The sequence below is a fragment of the Nicotiana attenuata genome, unplaced genomic scaffold (assembly GCF_001879085.1).
Source record: "Nicotiana attenuata strain UT unplaced genomic scaffold, NIATTr2, whole genome shotgun sequence".
Lineage (NCBI taxonomy): Eukaryota > Viridiplantae > Streptophyta > Magnoliopsida > Solanales > Solanaceae > Nicotiana > Nicotiana attenuata.
The window spans coordinates 11,136-27,526 of record NW_017672736.1 but is presented as its reverse complement, the minus strand read 5'-3'; the positions used below and the strand labels follow the sequence as shown (position 1 = coordinate 27,526).

The following is a 16,391-nucleotide window of genomic DNA, read 5'->3' as shown; positions in this document are numbered from 1 at the left end:
GGGAAGGTGTCATTATTGGATTATATAAATAGACTATTGTATATGGTTTACATATATGTGGCTATTTGTTAAATTTTAATAATTTGATTAATTTGGCTTCTGGTGCAAGATGGAGGATTATATGGATTCATTTCTCGTGGTTCAATGGGGGTTCCTTCGTTTGAATTAACAAGGCCAGAACGAGGATTCTCCAGCGTATTGTTATTAGGCGAAGGTGTGGACGGCGCAGCAGGTAACCGGCTAACTAGCGCCTGAAGAGCTTGGCTAACCTGTGCATCAATTATTCTTTGCAGAGCTTCTTCTGGTCCCTCAAAATGTTCTGATTGCTCTTGCTCATCAGCATGTGATTTAGGAGTGCCTTCACGAGATTGACGTGGTGAATTTTGAAGAGAAGGGACCACGTTAAAGTTCTGCAAATCTCCTTGATCTTGATGCATTTGATTTTCACGATTTCCCAAGGTGTTTTCACTGTTATTATTGTCGTGTGACATGATGATAACAACAGATAGAATGTAACTTAAAAAGAATAGATTATCAGATTCCCGGTAACGGAACTAATTTGTTTAACCAAAAAATATAATTTCGGTTAAAACTAGAATTTGAGATGAAAAATCGGGTTACTGATAATCAAGAGACCAAAAAAAATAATAATAGGCTTTCTGAGAATAATAATAAAGCAGCGAACAAGTTTTTATTTCAGTATGATGTCAACAATGATCTTTTCCCAATACAACTTCCTCCTTTTATAGTTGATTCCAGATAAAGGAATGAAACCTAAGCTTTAATGAGACAATTATGGACAATAAATGATATTAAATGAGTCGTTACACAATCATTCCTATTAAATACCAATTTTCTAACGTATCAGGTATTTAATACTGAATTTGGACTCCTTTTTGTCTTCGGATCCATGTTTTCAATGCCTTTTGATCCACTGGCTTTAAATGACTCGAATTGATACGAGACTCGTATCTAAACTGCTTCTCGTGCCTGTTTCACTTCCTCTTCTCGTACCTGTCATCTCCCGTACCTTTTTCTTAATTGTTATACTTTGACTATTTGTCCAGTCCACGTGTCACGCCACGTCATCTTCAATATAAATTCAACTTTTTCCCAATACACACAGAAAACAGGGTTCTTCTATTATTTTTGTAGCAGTGTATGTAGATGATGTGCTGCTCACAGGGACTGACTCAGAAGAAATCAATCAGCTCAAGGCTTTCCTTCATGACAAGTTCAGAATTAAAGATTTAGGTCAGCTGCACTATTTCCTGGGATTAGGGATTTTATATAAACCAGATGGTATGATTATTTCACAGAGAAAATTTGTTTTGGACCTACTGAGGGAATATGAATGTCTTCACTCCCCAGCATTGACATCTCCCTTGGATCCTACAATAAAGTTGAAAGCAAAAGAAGGGGCTCCATTGTCTGATCCTACCTTTTATAGAAAACTAGTTGGAAAGCTAAATTTCCTCACAAACACTAAATTAGACATAGCATATGGGGTCCAACATCTCAGCCAGTTCATGCAAGATCCCAGGGAGCCTCACTTACAGGCAGCCTACCACATGCTGAGATACTTAAAGAAGGATCCTACCCTAGGACTATACTTCAGTAATTCAGATGATCTTTCACTAGTTGCCTACTGCGATTCTGACTGGGCAGCTTGCCAGATTCTAGAAGATCAATATCTGGCTATGTTGTGTTCTTAGGAGGCAGCCCCATCAGTTGGAAATCCAAGAAACAAGAAACCATATCCCTCTCTTCAGCAGAGGCAGAATACAGAGCTCTTAGAAATGTTGTTGGGAACTTGTTTGGTTGTCAAGACTACTTGAAGAACTTACTGTGCCAATATGTTTACCAGTACCTGTGCACTGTGACAGGCTATCTGCACTACATATTGCTAGGAACCCTGTGTTTCATGAACGGAGTAAGCACATTGAAGTAGACTGTCACTTTGTGCGTGCTAAACTCCAGGGAGGACTCATTTCTCTGCACCACATTGGCACTGGAAAACAACTGGCAGATGTGCTCACCAAAGTTCTCACTGGGATCAAACACCGCTCCGTTCTTGGCAAGTTGGGCGTGATTTCATCACATCCAACTTGAGGGGGGTATTGAGATACTAACTATTTATTTTTATCTTTGTACAATTGTATACTGAGTCAGCAATAGTTAGCATTAGTTAGTAGTTAGTATCACATGTATATATATATATACTGAACAGTATAATGTACAACTAGTTGAGATTCATTTTTTTCATTTTATCAGATATTTCAGCATCTTTCTCTCTCTCTCGTCTCTTCTAGAAGCTTCAGAAACCTCCATTGAAGGAGGTCTGGAACTCGATTCTCTTCTCCAATCTCGACAAACATCAACAACATAAAAATCTTCTCAGTATTGTAAAATCTCATTGCATGGAAAAAGAAAGTCAATGACAACAAGTGCACAAACATCAGCTCTGTCCCATTAAAATATCATTGGTTGGATATTTAAGTGGAGGATACAGATGAGCCTTCAATATTGCCACAAAAGTCTCATTGCATAATTGCAAAATTAAAACTGCTGTCTGAAAGCATCTTCTGGAAAATTATGTCCATTCAGTTTAGTAAATATCCACACATCTACAAAACAATTGAGATATTTCTTTGAACGGTGTAGTAGTCCCAAATGAAGTTTCAACTAAGATTTTTATTTTTTATTAGTGAATAAATGCATCATGATTCAGAATGTCATCCTTGAGGTGACGAAAAGTTTACAAGAGAAAGAATGTGTTTAGCAATTTCAACAGATGCATCTGGCTTCGCAGCCTTGAGAGCTCTCTCAGACATCTCTGTCATCAATCCCTCATTATCTGCAAAAACTCCATTACGCCAAGGATAACATTAGAATCCAGAGATGTGTCAGGAGGGGCGATTCCATAATTCTTTACATAATTAGCAGAAAGATTTTGAGCGGAACAATAACATGTTTCAGAAAACACTTTAAAGATGCATCTAAAGCAACCGAAAGGTCCAAAGCCTGAGGACGCTAAAGTGCAAAACTGATAAAAGACATAGGAAAGTGATGTTCATAAACCCCAAAACCTCCATTCCCTTCTCAAAGAATAAATCAGTAGAAAACCTTAGCCGAAAGAAAGAAGACAAATTAGGTAACACGAGAAACACTAAAAGAAACGTAAAATGCTAATAGTCTAGACCATGACAAGGCTATGGTCAAAGTATTCCCCATTTGAAGGAAAAATAAAACTAGAATGAGTACAACAAATTTACAGCAAGATTCCTGGTCCATTCTATATGCCATTCGATGTGGTGTTTGGTATAACACCTCCTATGTGCCATTCGATGCAATGGGCTGCTTTTTATGTATTTGTGTTTTTTTGGAAGCCATCTAAAACATACACTTTCACTTTCAGTTTCCAATCTGGTATGATGTTTCTATGAAATGAATCCATGAATTCCATAAGAAGAGGATGGATGGATTACATATCATGAGTAAAGCCACATATACCTAATCTTCAGCATTGTAGGAACTATAGCAATCTTACTCTCTTAATTCATTTTTAGTGACACTTCTTTATGGAGCTAAGGCGTCCTAGCTCTATTGTTTATTTTGCCTTTCTGAGACTTCTTGCTCTATATATAGATACTAAACACATGCACGTATAAAGGTTTATGTCAACCAAATAAAAGTCAATCAAATAAGCATCTTGAATGATGGTAAGTTGGTAACCCTTCCTCTCTCTTCTTATCTCTCAAGTTTGTCAAAGATTCTGTGATTACTGATTTGTGAGGAGCGAGGACATCAGGAGAGGAGTATTTCTCAAATTTGCTAAGGCATGGTAAATGTATCTGCATCCTCTTTCAGCAGATCTCTAAAATGTGAGAATAGATTTAAAGATATTCTAGGTCTAAAGTGCCTATTTCTTGTTTGAAGCTCGTCAAACATGAATATAGCTGCAGTCTAACCAATTACCAAACTCGACAGTAAACCAGGTAAATTTTTGGTACCATGCTCCAACTCCCACCGCCCCAGTTTTACATATTATTAGTCACGTCAATGTCCAGCATGGATTTAGCAGAGTTACATATTCACAATCAAAATCATAGATATTCAGATGAAGAGAAGAACTGAAGTTTATTAAACAAAACCATGACAGCAAGATGATGTATGGATTGTTTTTTGATTAACTGCAATAATCAGAATAATACTACACATACAAGACAGAACACCATACCTAAAATTTCTTCAATAGCACTTTTAAGAGTCAGAGAGTCAAGTTCATCTTCAGTTATAACCCTTGAACCAGCTACATCAGCCATTAGACAAGCATTGTGAAATTGATGTCCTTCAGCCACATTCGGTGAAGGTATCTGCAAAAATTTCAAGAGAAAGCTATAAAGAAATGACTTGCCAAGATTAATGAACTAATCTCTCAAGGAATCTGAAATACTAGAGTTGTAAAACTGTGGAGGCAATGGATTTCTTTTCATTTATAATAAGAAGAAACGAGAAGCCGTACTTCAGCTATGAATTGTAAGTTAACGTATATTTTGGACAACTGCTATGGTCCTCTACCTAATCTCTCTCGAATATTCTCCACCTATCAAATTTTGATCATTCAGAGGGGCTGCTATTTGATGCATGTTTGTGTGTCCAATAAACATTACACATGAATAGAGTTGTCCTCGCATCAAATTTCCTCCCAAAGTTGGTAAAATCAAATGTGAGCCACAAGGCCATTTGCACCATGGATCTACAAATGTCAGTCAGAATATATGATTATTACCAGAATACAAGGTTTCCCAGCAGCCAAGATCTCGGAACAGATCATTGCTCCAGCTCTAGATACAATAAGGTCTGCAGCTGAGTATGCTAAATCCATAGAATGCAAGAACCTTCACCAAGATAGGATAAAATCAGATTAAAACGGATAAAAGGACATCTCTTATATTAAAGAAATTTGCCTGAAATGCAAAATTTGCCATATAGTAACCCACAATTCTCGAGTTTAAATCGGAAAATAAAACATCTTTAGCACTAATGACGAATAGGCATTTATGATGAAACGAAACAACACTCACGGGGTTATGTATAATCGGGGATGGAATTTTACAAGGCTTTCCATCTCATCAAATGCTAGGACACCCGTCTGCCATATTAAAAACAAATCTTTGTGTTCGTCTAACATTTCAGTATACAAATGCAAGACCGCAACATTAAGTGCATTGGCACCCAAAGAGCCACCAAGAATCAACACCACTTTACCATCCCCCTTCCCTACAACCGCCTTTGAAAAGAAATGACGCCTTGCCACAGCCTTGGACGCATAATTCCTCAACGACAATCTCACTGGATTTCCGCACACCACGCATTTGCTCTTTTGCCAAAAACAATCAACACTAGAATTAAATGCAGCAAACACTTTGTCAGCAAATAATGAAAGCACCTGATTAGCAATACCGGGTACTGAATTTTGTTCTTGGATTGCTAGTTTAATCCCTCTAAGTCCTGCAGCTAGGCAAATCGGAAAAGAAACAAACCCACCAGTTCCAATTACTATATGGGGTTTGAACTCTCCAAGTATTAGGAAACTTTTGATTAGGGATTTGATGAGAACATAAGGGAGGACGAATAAATTGTACAGAGAGATGAAGGGCCGGCCCAATGGTGCGGCTTGAATTGGCGTAAAAGAATATCCTGCTGTTGGCACTGCAGTGCTCTCCATTCCAGTTGGGAGCCCAACAAATAGTATTTGGGCATTTGGGTCAAGGGTTTTGAGATCATCAGCAATGGCAATAGCTGGGTATATATGGCCACCTGTGCCCCCTGCGGCCAATATGATACGAAGAGTGTCAGTTCCAGTTCCAGCAGCTGCTGTTGAAACATTGGTGGGTTGATCTTTGGGTTTGTTTAGAGAGAGACAGCTACTGATCTTGAGATTCCTGAAGTCAAAGCAAAAAATTGAAATATTTTACGCACAATAGATACAAACAAAAGCATATACGTAACGACTATATTTATGGAGAGAAGAGAAACAGAGCCTGCCTAGATTGAAGTTGAACGGAGATTTGGGTTCGAAAGAACCGGCGGTTCAGTGAGGGTTGCGAGTGTAAATTAATGGCAGTAAACATGATTGAGAAGGAATATGAAAGAAGACAGAATCAAGATTCAGGGTACACATCTGTCTGCTCAAACATTACATCTTTACTAGATTCTGACTTAAGTAGGTAGATAAACAGAAATTTGAATTCATGCTTTTTGTTCTATAATAGTTAAATGTTTTCACAACTCCCAACCTCCTCCATTTTATTTAATTATTATGCTAAAGGTCTAAGGTTCTTTCAATTATAAATTTGAATGGATCTTTATGTTTATAACTTTTTGCAGGTTCTTGTGTTCTTTCTATTTCCTTTAACTTCTCCATCATTTGATTTAAGACGTCTTGTCCTTTCCTGGGTTATTTTCCTTCCACTGTTGTTCTTAAATGGTCAACAATGATTCAAGTCAACAAACTTTAATTTCAACAAGTGAGTGTAAATCTCAATATTGATCTTGTTATATCGTAGAGTTTACCATTTCAAATCCGATTAAAGCTCGAAGCAGAGCTCGCACAATGATTAAAAGAAAACAGTTATCCACCCATATTATCCATAAAAAAATGGATTGGATAATGAACCATTTAAAAACGGGTCGAATATGGATAAAGAACTATATAATCCATTTAGAAAATGGTTAACTAGTGTGTTTAACTTTTACATTTGTAAAACCTCAAATTGGAGTTCCTCAAGTTTGGAAGACTAGGAATTCTCTCAAAAGTGATCATATTAAGAAGCCATGGATAATATGGATATCCATATTATCTGCCAGATAAACCCGTTTTTATTCGTCTCAAATATGGGCCGGGTCGGATAATTTATCCATTTTTCAAAATCAGAGACTCCGGTTGCTGCAGAACGGCTCAGAAGGCAGCTCACCGTGAAGTCTCGGGATAGAGATCAAATTTGCGCGCCGGACTGGTGGCTAGATGCACCTGCCTCAAATCCCGTACAATTAAGTACAGAAATGTAGCGTGAGTACATAAAAATATGTACCCAGTAAGTATCTAGTCTAACCTCGAAGAAGTAGTGACGAGGGGTCGACGCCAACACTTACTAGGGCCAACAATATAATATATGAAATTCTAATTAAACATGATATATAGAGATAACAATAGAACTCAAAACAGGAAATAGCTGAACAATTCTTTCATCATATTTAAGAACCCAAAACACTTTATTCATTTAAAACAAATGATCTCTCAAATGATGAATTTATACACGTTATAAAAGGGACTTCCCGTTCTATTATCACACACAAATTACACCGAGGACGTTCGGCCCGATCTAACATAAATGTAAATTGTGCACTGCCGAGGGTCGAACCATAGATGCATCTATTAACCTGCCGAGGCGAACGATCCGTTTCCTTGAGAGTAGTGAAAATAGTCACTCCGCTCGCGGAATATACTTACGACGCGGTTAAATATAAATATAACATAACTTTTCTCAATTCTTTTCGAAATATGAATTTACTTGAAACCTTTGAAATCTTAAAATCCTCAACTTAGTTCCATTCAATACAAATCAACAAATATGACCAGATAACGGTATCCACAAAGCATGGTGTAAGCTTAAAACTATCCGGACATAACAGGAATAGTAGCTACGTACAGACTCTCATCACTTCGTGCGTACGTAGCCCCCACAAATAATCACATATTAATTAAGTTCACCTATGGGAAAATTTCCCTCTTACAAGGTTAGAAAAGACACTTACCTCGTCTCAAAGCCTACTTCCAAACTCAAGAATGCGCTCAAACCCTCAAATCGGAGTCGAACAATCCAAAACTTCAATTGCTAGGTTGAAATCTCCCTTTTTGAAGCTTTAAAATCGCCCAAGTGTGTGAAAAATACGAAAAAAATACCTAAGTCCCGTATTTAAAACAAGCTTCTGCCCAGTTGTGACGGCCTTCTTCGCGAGCGCGGAAGAAGCCTCGCGTTCGCGAAGGCTTACCCTGATTGGGCATCGCGAACGCGACAGCTCTTCGTGAAGAGCAAAGCTCACTGATCCTGCTCGGCCCTATTTCTCCTAAGCGAACGCGAGTGGGGTTTCGCGAACGCGAAGGCCTAGGCTCACAAGGCTTCGTGAATGCGTGAGCCTTACCGCGAACGCGAAGGGCAATTTGCTCACTGCCCCATATCCTTCTTCTCAAACGCGATGGCCCTCCCGCGTTCGCGAAGAAGGAAACCAAAACTAGAAATTTCTGGTTTCTCAAATTTAGCTCTAGGCGGTCCGAAACACACCCGAGCCCCTCGGGACCCCGTCCAAAGGCACCAACAAGTCTGTAAACATGATATGGACCTGATCGAAGTATCAAAACGCGAAAATCAATAACGAAACCAAGATTCACACCCCAAAACCAAATTGAATCAAACTTTGAGCTTCAAGTTTTCCAAATGCTCCGAATGCGCCGAATCATACTTAGACTACTCGGAATGACACCAGATTTTGCGTGCAAGTCTTAAATGATATTACAGAACTATTTCCGAGTCCGAAACCTAAATAATGGGTTTTTTGACTCAAAATACCTTTCTACAGCTAAAAAAGAAGTTACATTTCTAACTAAAACGCAGTATTATACTGCGTTTTAGTTTAACGGTAAGTTAGCCGTTAAAGGAAAACGTAGTATAATACTACGTTTTGATTATTAATTCGATTTTTAATGTAAAACGCAGTATAATACTACGTTTTACTAAAACGTTGTATTATACTGCGATTTACTTCCTTTTTGGGCCCACCAATAAGTGTTCTGCGGATAACTGACATAACAATAATTCAAATACATAAATCGTGGTATTATACTGTATTTTATATAAAAAATATTCTGCACCCCAAGCTAGGACTTGCCTTATTTAAAGGCTTTAGGATTTTATGAAAATCCATTCAAAACTTTCCTTCAAACTTCTGTTCATACTTCTCTTCTTGTTATCAAGCTTTTTTTTATAATGTCTGAAGAGCCAAAACAAGGGTTTCATTATATTGGGGAGGTGAGTTTGTAATGGAGAATAACTCTGTGAGGTATAGTTCACATCGACAGTGTAATGTTAAGTTGCCGCTTACAATGCAGTACGACAAATTGGTATCGTTGTTATGTATGAAAATGAGTGTGAGGAAACGTCCGGTGAACCTTAAAGTAATCGGTAGATTTCCATATTCTGTGACCTCGATTTATATTTTTAGGAATGTCGGAAATTTGAAATTTTGAGCCCGAAACAAGGAATCCACCACAATCGAAGGCTTGGGTTGTATGCGGGACCTACAATCTTCACTTTTTGTGTGACGGGTGGGGCCCAATAGAATTTTTTTTTTTAAAAGGAGGGGGGTACCGTTGCTGGATTGGGGGGGGGGGGGGATTTTTTAATCGACAATGGGGTTCCCGTGGGGAAGACGATGGGTTTATAGTTTAATAGGAAAATGCAGTATAATACTACGCCTTCCTAAAATGCAGTATTATACTACGTTTTTCTTTAACGGCTAACTTTCCGTTAAACTAAAACGCAGTATAATACTGCGTTTTAGTTAGAAATGTAACTTTTTTTAGCTGTAGAAAGGTATTTTAAGTCAAAAAATTATTTAGGTTTCGGACTCAACTATTTCCAGTCTCGAATTTCAATTCGGACCTCGATATCACTAAAATTCGCTTCAAACCAAATTTAAAGAACTTCAAAATCCTTTAAGAACCAACTTTCACTATTAGGCGCCAAAACGCTCTCGGGTCATCCAAAACCCGATCCGAACATACGCTTAAGTCCGAAATCATCATACGAACCTATTGGAACCATCAAATCCCGATTCCGAGGTCGTTTACTCAAAATGTTGACCGAAGTCAAACTTGGCCTTTTAAGCCAACCTTAAGGAACCAAGTGTTCCGATTTCAACCCGAACTAACCACCCCCGCAAGTCATAAATCAGTAAAAGTAAGTACGAAAAGTCTTATTTAGGGGAACGGGGTTCTAGAAAGCAAGTCGAGTCGTTACATGATGCTAATTACACTGATTTGTTTGAAACCATTTTCTGGCACTGGCAAGATGAATTTGCGCAGGCTCTTCGTGTGTGTGTATTGGCGGTGGCAGATCTAGAGCATAATATATGTCTTCATGGGAACCGGTAGCTTTTTCTCATACTATATATATATATATATATATATATATATATATATATATATATATATATATGTTATGAAATCCCATAAATATCTATACATATTTAAGAGTAAATCCAGTGGAGGATGTTGAGGTGGATGTGTGGGCATACCTGATTGGATAAGATTAGGAATGAAGTTATTCGGGAAAAGGTGGGAGTGGCCCCTGTGGAGGATAAGATGCGGGAGGCGAGGTTGAGATGGTTCAGACATGTTAAGAGGAGAAGTATAGAAGCCCCAGTAAGAAGGTACGAGCGGTTAGCCTCGGTGGGCAGCAGGAGGGGTAGAGGTAGGCCTAAGAAGTCTTGGGGAGAGGTTATTAGGCTGGACATGGCCCAGTTGGAGCTGATTGAGGACATGGATCTAGACAGGAGGGTATGTAGGTCAAAGATTATGGTAGAATGTTCGTAGTTAGTCGAGCGTTTCTCTTTGTCTTACTCAGTTCGCTAGCATTAGTGTTAATGTGATATCTTTTATTCATAGATGGCTATTAGTCTATTAATACCTAGAGTTTGACTGCATTCTTAGATTCGATCTTATTTCATCTTGCTGTTATTCCTACTTGTTGCAATTACCTTTTCTTTTTCAGTCGTTCTCTAGCCGAGGGTCTATCGGAAACAGCCTATCTGCCCTTCCAAGGGTAGGGGTAAGGTTGCGTACATCTCACCCTCCCCAGACTCCACTTGTGGAAAACTACTGGGTTTTTTATTGTTAATGTTGTTGTTGTTATTGTTGTAGGTAGATATAACCTGTAGCGACCTATAAACCTCAAATCCTAAATTGATACCATTGGCTATACATGTCACTATGTCAGCATTTGATGCGTCAGTCAACTCGTCCTTCCTTTTGAACGTATGAGGATTTCAAGTAGAAAACTACGTGCTAGGAAAGCAGTATGCAGCATGAAAACAATGAGCAATTATAAGAATTATAAATCCATGTAAGAAATAGGGATCTTGTTGATTATATTCATATGAGTTTCATTTCTGACAATTTCTAATCTTATTTAAGTGACAATCAGAGGGTTTTCCCCTTATTAAGGAAGGAGTCAGACAGGCCATGTTACAATGGAATAGCAATGAGATCATTAGCATTTGCTCAGACACGACTATTTTTTACAAGCTAATCCCTTCTCCCTCCTATTTTTCAATTTCAATATCACAGCCCACATATTATACAATTCTCAACTTGATTGTCCAATTATAACTCAAAATCCTCCTACTAGTTGAGCATTCACAGAACATGTGCTGTTGACTTACCTGATAGTGGTAATGTTAGATTTGGCACATTTGATGCATGAAGTCATAAATTAATCATGAAAGAATGATTAGTTTTTAGTAAAAGGCAATAGGAAATTCAGCCTGTTTTAGGCTTTACCGCTTTTTTAATCTTTGCCATGTTAAGGATTTATTATTTCGTGCTGCAACCTATTGAGATCAGCATATTCCTTTTTTCTTATGTCTTGGCACATTATTATTGAATCAAATTAAAGTGCCTAGAGCAATTCTTGTTTGTCTTGTATTATATATCCAGAAGAGTTGAACTAGAGTTCTTTGTGCCCTCCCTACTGGTCTTGATTTTCGTAGCCAACAAATACACAATGCTGAATAATAAGGCACTATCAGACCACGGCAGTAGGCTTCAAATTATTGAGCTTAACTATATGAAGTCTAACAGGTTGCTTATTATTCAGTACCAGTTATAAAGATAATATATGAGCAAAAAGGGAGCAATAAATACATAGAAAGCAATTCCAACACTGTTCTTAGTTCACCTTATGACACCACCAGTAAGTATCTATCTTGTTAACCCCATCAAAACAGCAGCATGCCGTAGGATGAAGAATAACACAGTACCGGCCTTATTCTCTGCCATAAAATACTCCCTACTTTAAAAGAAAATTACAGATGATATCAATTCCTTGAATGGCCTAGTTTTATTTATAGAGGCTATGGATTTCTGTTCTGCGCTGTGGTATTCTCTGCGGCTAGCTGCGCTGAAGCCTGTGATAATAAAACTGCAGTGGTAGGGGTCATAGTTTGGTACTGAGAAGGATGTGATGGAGCTGTGTTTTGAGTATAGTACACTTGTTCATGCACAGGATGAGAATACTCATAGCCGAAATTAGCAGCGCCATTAGGAACAGCAGTCATTTGCTGTGATGGAGGAGGAACCTGGGAAAGACCGTAATACTGTTGATGATATTGACTTTGAGGAATTTGAACTACTGTTTGAGTCGCTGGGGTAGCTGTTCTGTATACATTCGCAGCCATTTCAGGGTTAGGAGACTGGACAGTTCTTGTTGGATAAATAGGCGGGAGAGCTTCTTTAAAGGCTGCTGATGATGAAACCATTGTTTGATTTGGTGGTGTTAGTTGCTGGCTTGAAGCTGCAGCATTAGCATCAGCTATATTAGATTGCACTGTCATATTATACGGCTGATTCTGAGGTACTGGCATGTAATACATGGGATATTGCTGATCCATTTGTTGATGAATCGGTTGCTGAGTTTGGGGTGCATACATCTGATAGTAAGACGGGATTGCCACTGGACCTGTTGCAGTATGTTGGATGTAATGTCCGCTGGTAGGAATGAACTGCGGCTGCTGCTGTTGCTGCTGCTGACTTTGCTGTGGAACTTGTATAACTACAGAATCCTGAACTTGCTGCATCTGAATTTGAGAGTTCTGGTCCACAATATTATTTCTAGGGTCAGTTGCTGCATAAGGCACTCTGGTTTCACGACTTGCTGCTGGAGGTGCATCTTGGTAAATCGCGTGTTTTGAGAAGGACGTAGCTGATGCAATGCTGCTATCACTGAAAAAGATCCAAAACTGTCTTAGTTGACGAAAGAAAAAGTTTATTACTAATTATTTTTGTTGTTTAGATCTAACTTTCTAAGTGACTTGGTGGACGAACTCCAAACTTATGCACTATATCTAAAGCTAGCTATTCATTTACCTGCCAAAATTCTACACAAGAACATATATCATACAATAAAATTTTGAGTTTAAAAGATTGAAGAGTTGTCTGATGCATTAAGAAATTACTGGTGTTTCACTTTTGAAAAGACAAAAAATGTTAGTTGTAGTGATATTTACGTAGATTTCCTGTTAAGTTGATCTTGGACATAGTGATATGAAATTAGTTGTCAACCAAATGAACAGAAAAAATAATAGTACCTTGCTACAGAATCAGGTGATTGTAAGTTGTAACCCCCTGCAGAATGTTTTGAATCAGGTGATGGCAAGCTATAACCATCTCCAACTTTCCTCTGAATCGGCTGTAACGGCAATGGGGGTTTTCGGCGCCCAGCAGGCGCGCTATGATCTGATCTTTCATCATCAGAGATAACCCGGCCTTGATGTTCCCCTATAGCCGGTGCAGTGTTCACCAAAGTAGCCGATGACATAACGGCTGCACCGCCGATTACAGTAGGAAGAGGTGGCGTTGCCGCTGCAGCAGCCAAATGAAGGTAACCATCATCCCCCTTTTGTGCATTTGAAGCTACATTCATCTGTGAGAACTGTTCATCTATCCCAATCATCTGATCATTGAATCTTGCATTCGCGTAACCTGCATCTTCAGCTCTAACTCTAATTGGAGGCAAATTTGGCATAGATGGGGATGAAACACTTGACTCAAATGATGAGGTTGTTTCAACCATTGGTGAATCAGGCATAGTGGATTGCACTTCTTGGATTGCATTCTTTGCCATTTGCCTATTATTAGCAGGCAATGACTCATTCTGAGCCTCCAGGTTTACACCAGAATCACTTTTGGGAATGGTTTCAAGTTCCAGGAAATTATCGACCGCAGCTGAATCTGAAAGCCCTCTAGAAAGCAAGCTAGCATTATTAAGAGCATCAACAAACCACGTTTCGGATTTAGAATCAGCAAGGAGACAACCCATAGAAGCTGCTGTCTCAGGTTTGGCAAGAAAAAGGAACAAACGAAGACGAGAAGGTTTCAAAGGCGAAGCAGACATTGCACGATCGTACTCTTCAATCATGTTATCTAAGTCCTCATTAGTTGTGACAGATACAAGGGAATCAAGTTCTTCATTCGGGAGCTGATACTTGAGGGAAAATCCACGGCCATTGAGGAGAGTGTGGGAAAGGCGAATATGAAGATCGGAGAGGGAGGATTGGCGGTCCACTACTACAATGCGGGTGTCACCACCGACATAGCAGAGGGACTTATCGTGAGGACGGGGAATAATATGACCCCCGTAGCTGCATATGAGGCGGAGTTTGGCACCAGGGACTTGTGCCAGAGACTCCTGATCCCACGTATCATTTTGGCGTGAGCGCGGGGAGGAGCTAACGGAATCTGGATAGTTTTGTTGGGGAATGGCAATTTGAGTGATGGCATTAGTTGTAGGAATGGCATTGATTTGGGATGGAAGAGGTGGAGGATCCATTGATTTCAGATGAAAATGACGTAATGAGAGCTCAACTGCTGAAGGCTTATTTTGGGAGAATAATGTACATAACACTAGTAGTTTTTAAAATATTTGTAAGTCAGTAGTAGTATTATATTTCATCAAAGGTTACAGCTAGCATATGATCAGAAGGGGGAAACAGAGTTCAAAAACTTACTGGCAACAGCTAACTGATCAAGAAGTAGATGGAGGGGATCCATTTATCTATGGACCTTTATTTGGTTGCGCATGGTAAGTAGCACGGACGGAGCTACAAGTCTAGATGCAGGTTCGGGCCCAACCCAGTAGCTTTTGCACAAATAGTGTGTATGCTAAGAAATTTTTCAATATATACAAATACTATTACATTTAGAACCCAATTATTAGTATTTAAAGTTGTCGCTCTGAAATCCATAACTCATAAAGTTAATATCATGTCTCTAGTAAGTATTACCGTAATATAATATTTGACAATCTTTCCAACTACTTTTTACTATAACAAGTTAGTAATTTATTATATTACATCTAAGGTAGTTAGTTAAATAGGTAATTTCATTTCAAAAATTCAATATTTGAATCCACTAAAAGTTAAAGTGTGATCTTTGTACTTAAAAACTCATTATTCTTATTTAGGACGAAAAACTTAATTTTTTTTTTTTTTTGCCAGCAAGGATTTCATTTTTTGGATTCGGGTTCGAGAATGGGAGGATCACATGGGGGATTTTATCGAAGAGACAAAAGGGGAGCTGAGACTTGGGGGAATCCACGTGTGGTAGGACAAGATTCAGGCTATTTGGCACATGACATGTTATTTTGGCTTTTTTTTCTTTTTTTTCTTTCTCTTTTTCTTTTCTGGTTCTCGGAATGAATACATGAGAAGTAGTGAGGGTAGTGGCGGATATTAAAAGCAATCCAATTTTCAATAAAAACTTTAGCTTTGTACTTCCTTAAGATTTGCGTATTTTGTACTGTCCGCGTGGAAACCCAATGGAGTCTATTCATTCTGCATTGGCATGGAGATCCAAATGAAACCATTAATAGGTTTTCAGTAAAACAAAAAGAAAATGATGATTTTAGTGGCAATTTGTCTCGTCACCACAAATTTATTACGGAATATTAAAATACAAAAAGCAAACACACAACGAAAATAAGGGGAATCAACAAATAATGCATATACATACAAAATAAAATATTGACCTAGCTAAACTAGGGATGGGCATAATTTGGTAAATACCGAATTATCGTATCGAAATCGAAAGTTTTGGTATTTGGTATACGGTATTTTGGTATTTGATATGATATTTGGTTTATGTTTTTAAAAAAATTGGTATTAGGTATGGTATTTGGTATTTTAAGATAAAATACCGATAACGTACCGAAATATATATTATATTACACAAAACACATATTATCAATTATAACATAAATATAAAAATTCTAAAATTTTACTTTCCTTTATTTTCAAAGTTCATCAATTAACTCTAAACAAGTAACAAGACATTTCTAATGATCAAATATTCTTTTATGTACAATTTTCTCTATTTGGGTCGATATTTGCTAGTTTTGGACAAAATTTTTGTCAACAAACATTTTCAGTTTTGTATTTTTGTCACAACCCGAATTTCCCACCCTCGGAAGTTGTGATGGCGTCTACTCGTGAAAGCTAGGCAAGCCAACTACTATTGTTTCAACACATTAGCAATCAACCCAAACAGATATAAA

General features: G+C 38.2%; 3 protein-coding genes across 3 annotated transcripts; 1 reads left to right on the top strand and 2 right to left on the bottom strand.

Moving 5' to 3' along the window:
- The first annotated feature begins 1,304 nt into the window (after nucleotides 1–1,304).
- LOC109214315 (uncharacterized mitochondrial protein AtMg00810-like) lies at nucleotides 1,305–2,112 on the top strand. The gene is made up of 3 exons (XM_019378227.1): nucleotides 1,305–1,664; nucleotides 1,716–1,801; nucleotides 1,887–2,112. The coding sequence occupies exons 1-3, from the start codon at nucleotides 1,305–1,307 to the stop codon at nucleotides 2,110–2,112; spliced, it is 672 nt and encodes a 223-aa protein (XP_019233772.1).
- A 454-nt stretch (nucleotides 2,113–2,566) lies between these two features.
- LOC109214322 (UDP-N-acetylglucosamine--N-acetylmuramyl-(pentapeptide) pyrophosphoryl-undecaprenol N-acetylglucosamine transferase) lies at nucleotides 2,567–6,433 on the bottom strand. Its single transcript, XM_019378235.1, has 5 exons — nucleotides 6,052–6,433; nucleotides 5,088–5,948; nucleotides 4,793–4,901; nucleotides 4,241–4,376; nucleotides 2,567–2,857 (listed from the first exon to the last, which is right to left on the bottom strand). Exons 1-5 carry the CDS (start codon nucleotides 6,135–6,137, stop codon nucleotides 2,736–2,738), a joined length of 1,314 nt encoding a protein of 437 aa, XP_019233780.1. The 5' UTR covers nucleotides 6,138–6,433; the 3' UTR covers nucleotides 2,567–2,735.
- Nucleotides 6,434–11,910: 5,477 nt separating this feature from the next.
- Nucleotides 11,911–14,847, bottom strand: LOC109214323. The gene is made up of 2 exons (XM_019378236.1): nucleotides 13,429–14,847; nucleotides 11,911–13,063 (listed from the first exon to the last, which is right to left on the bottom strand). The coding sequence occupies exons 1-2, from the start codon at nucleotides 14,667–14,669 to the stop codon at nucleotides 12,196–12,198; spliced, it is 2,109 nt and encodes a 702-aa protein (XP_019233781.1). The 5' UTR covers nucleotides 14,670–14,847; the 3' UTR covers nucleotides 11,911–12,195.
- Nucleotides 14,848–16,391: the final 1,544 nt, after the last annotated feature.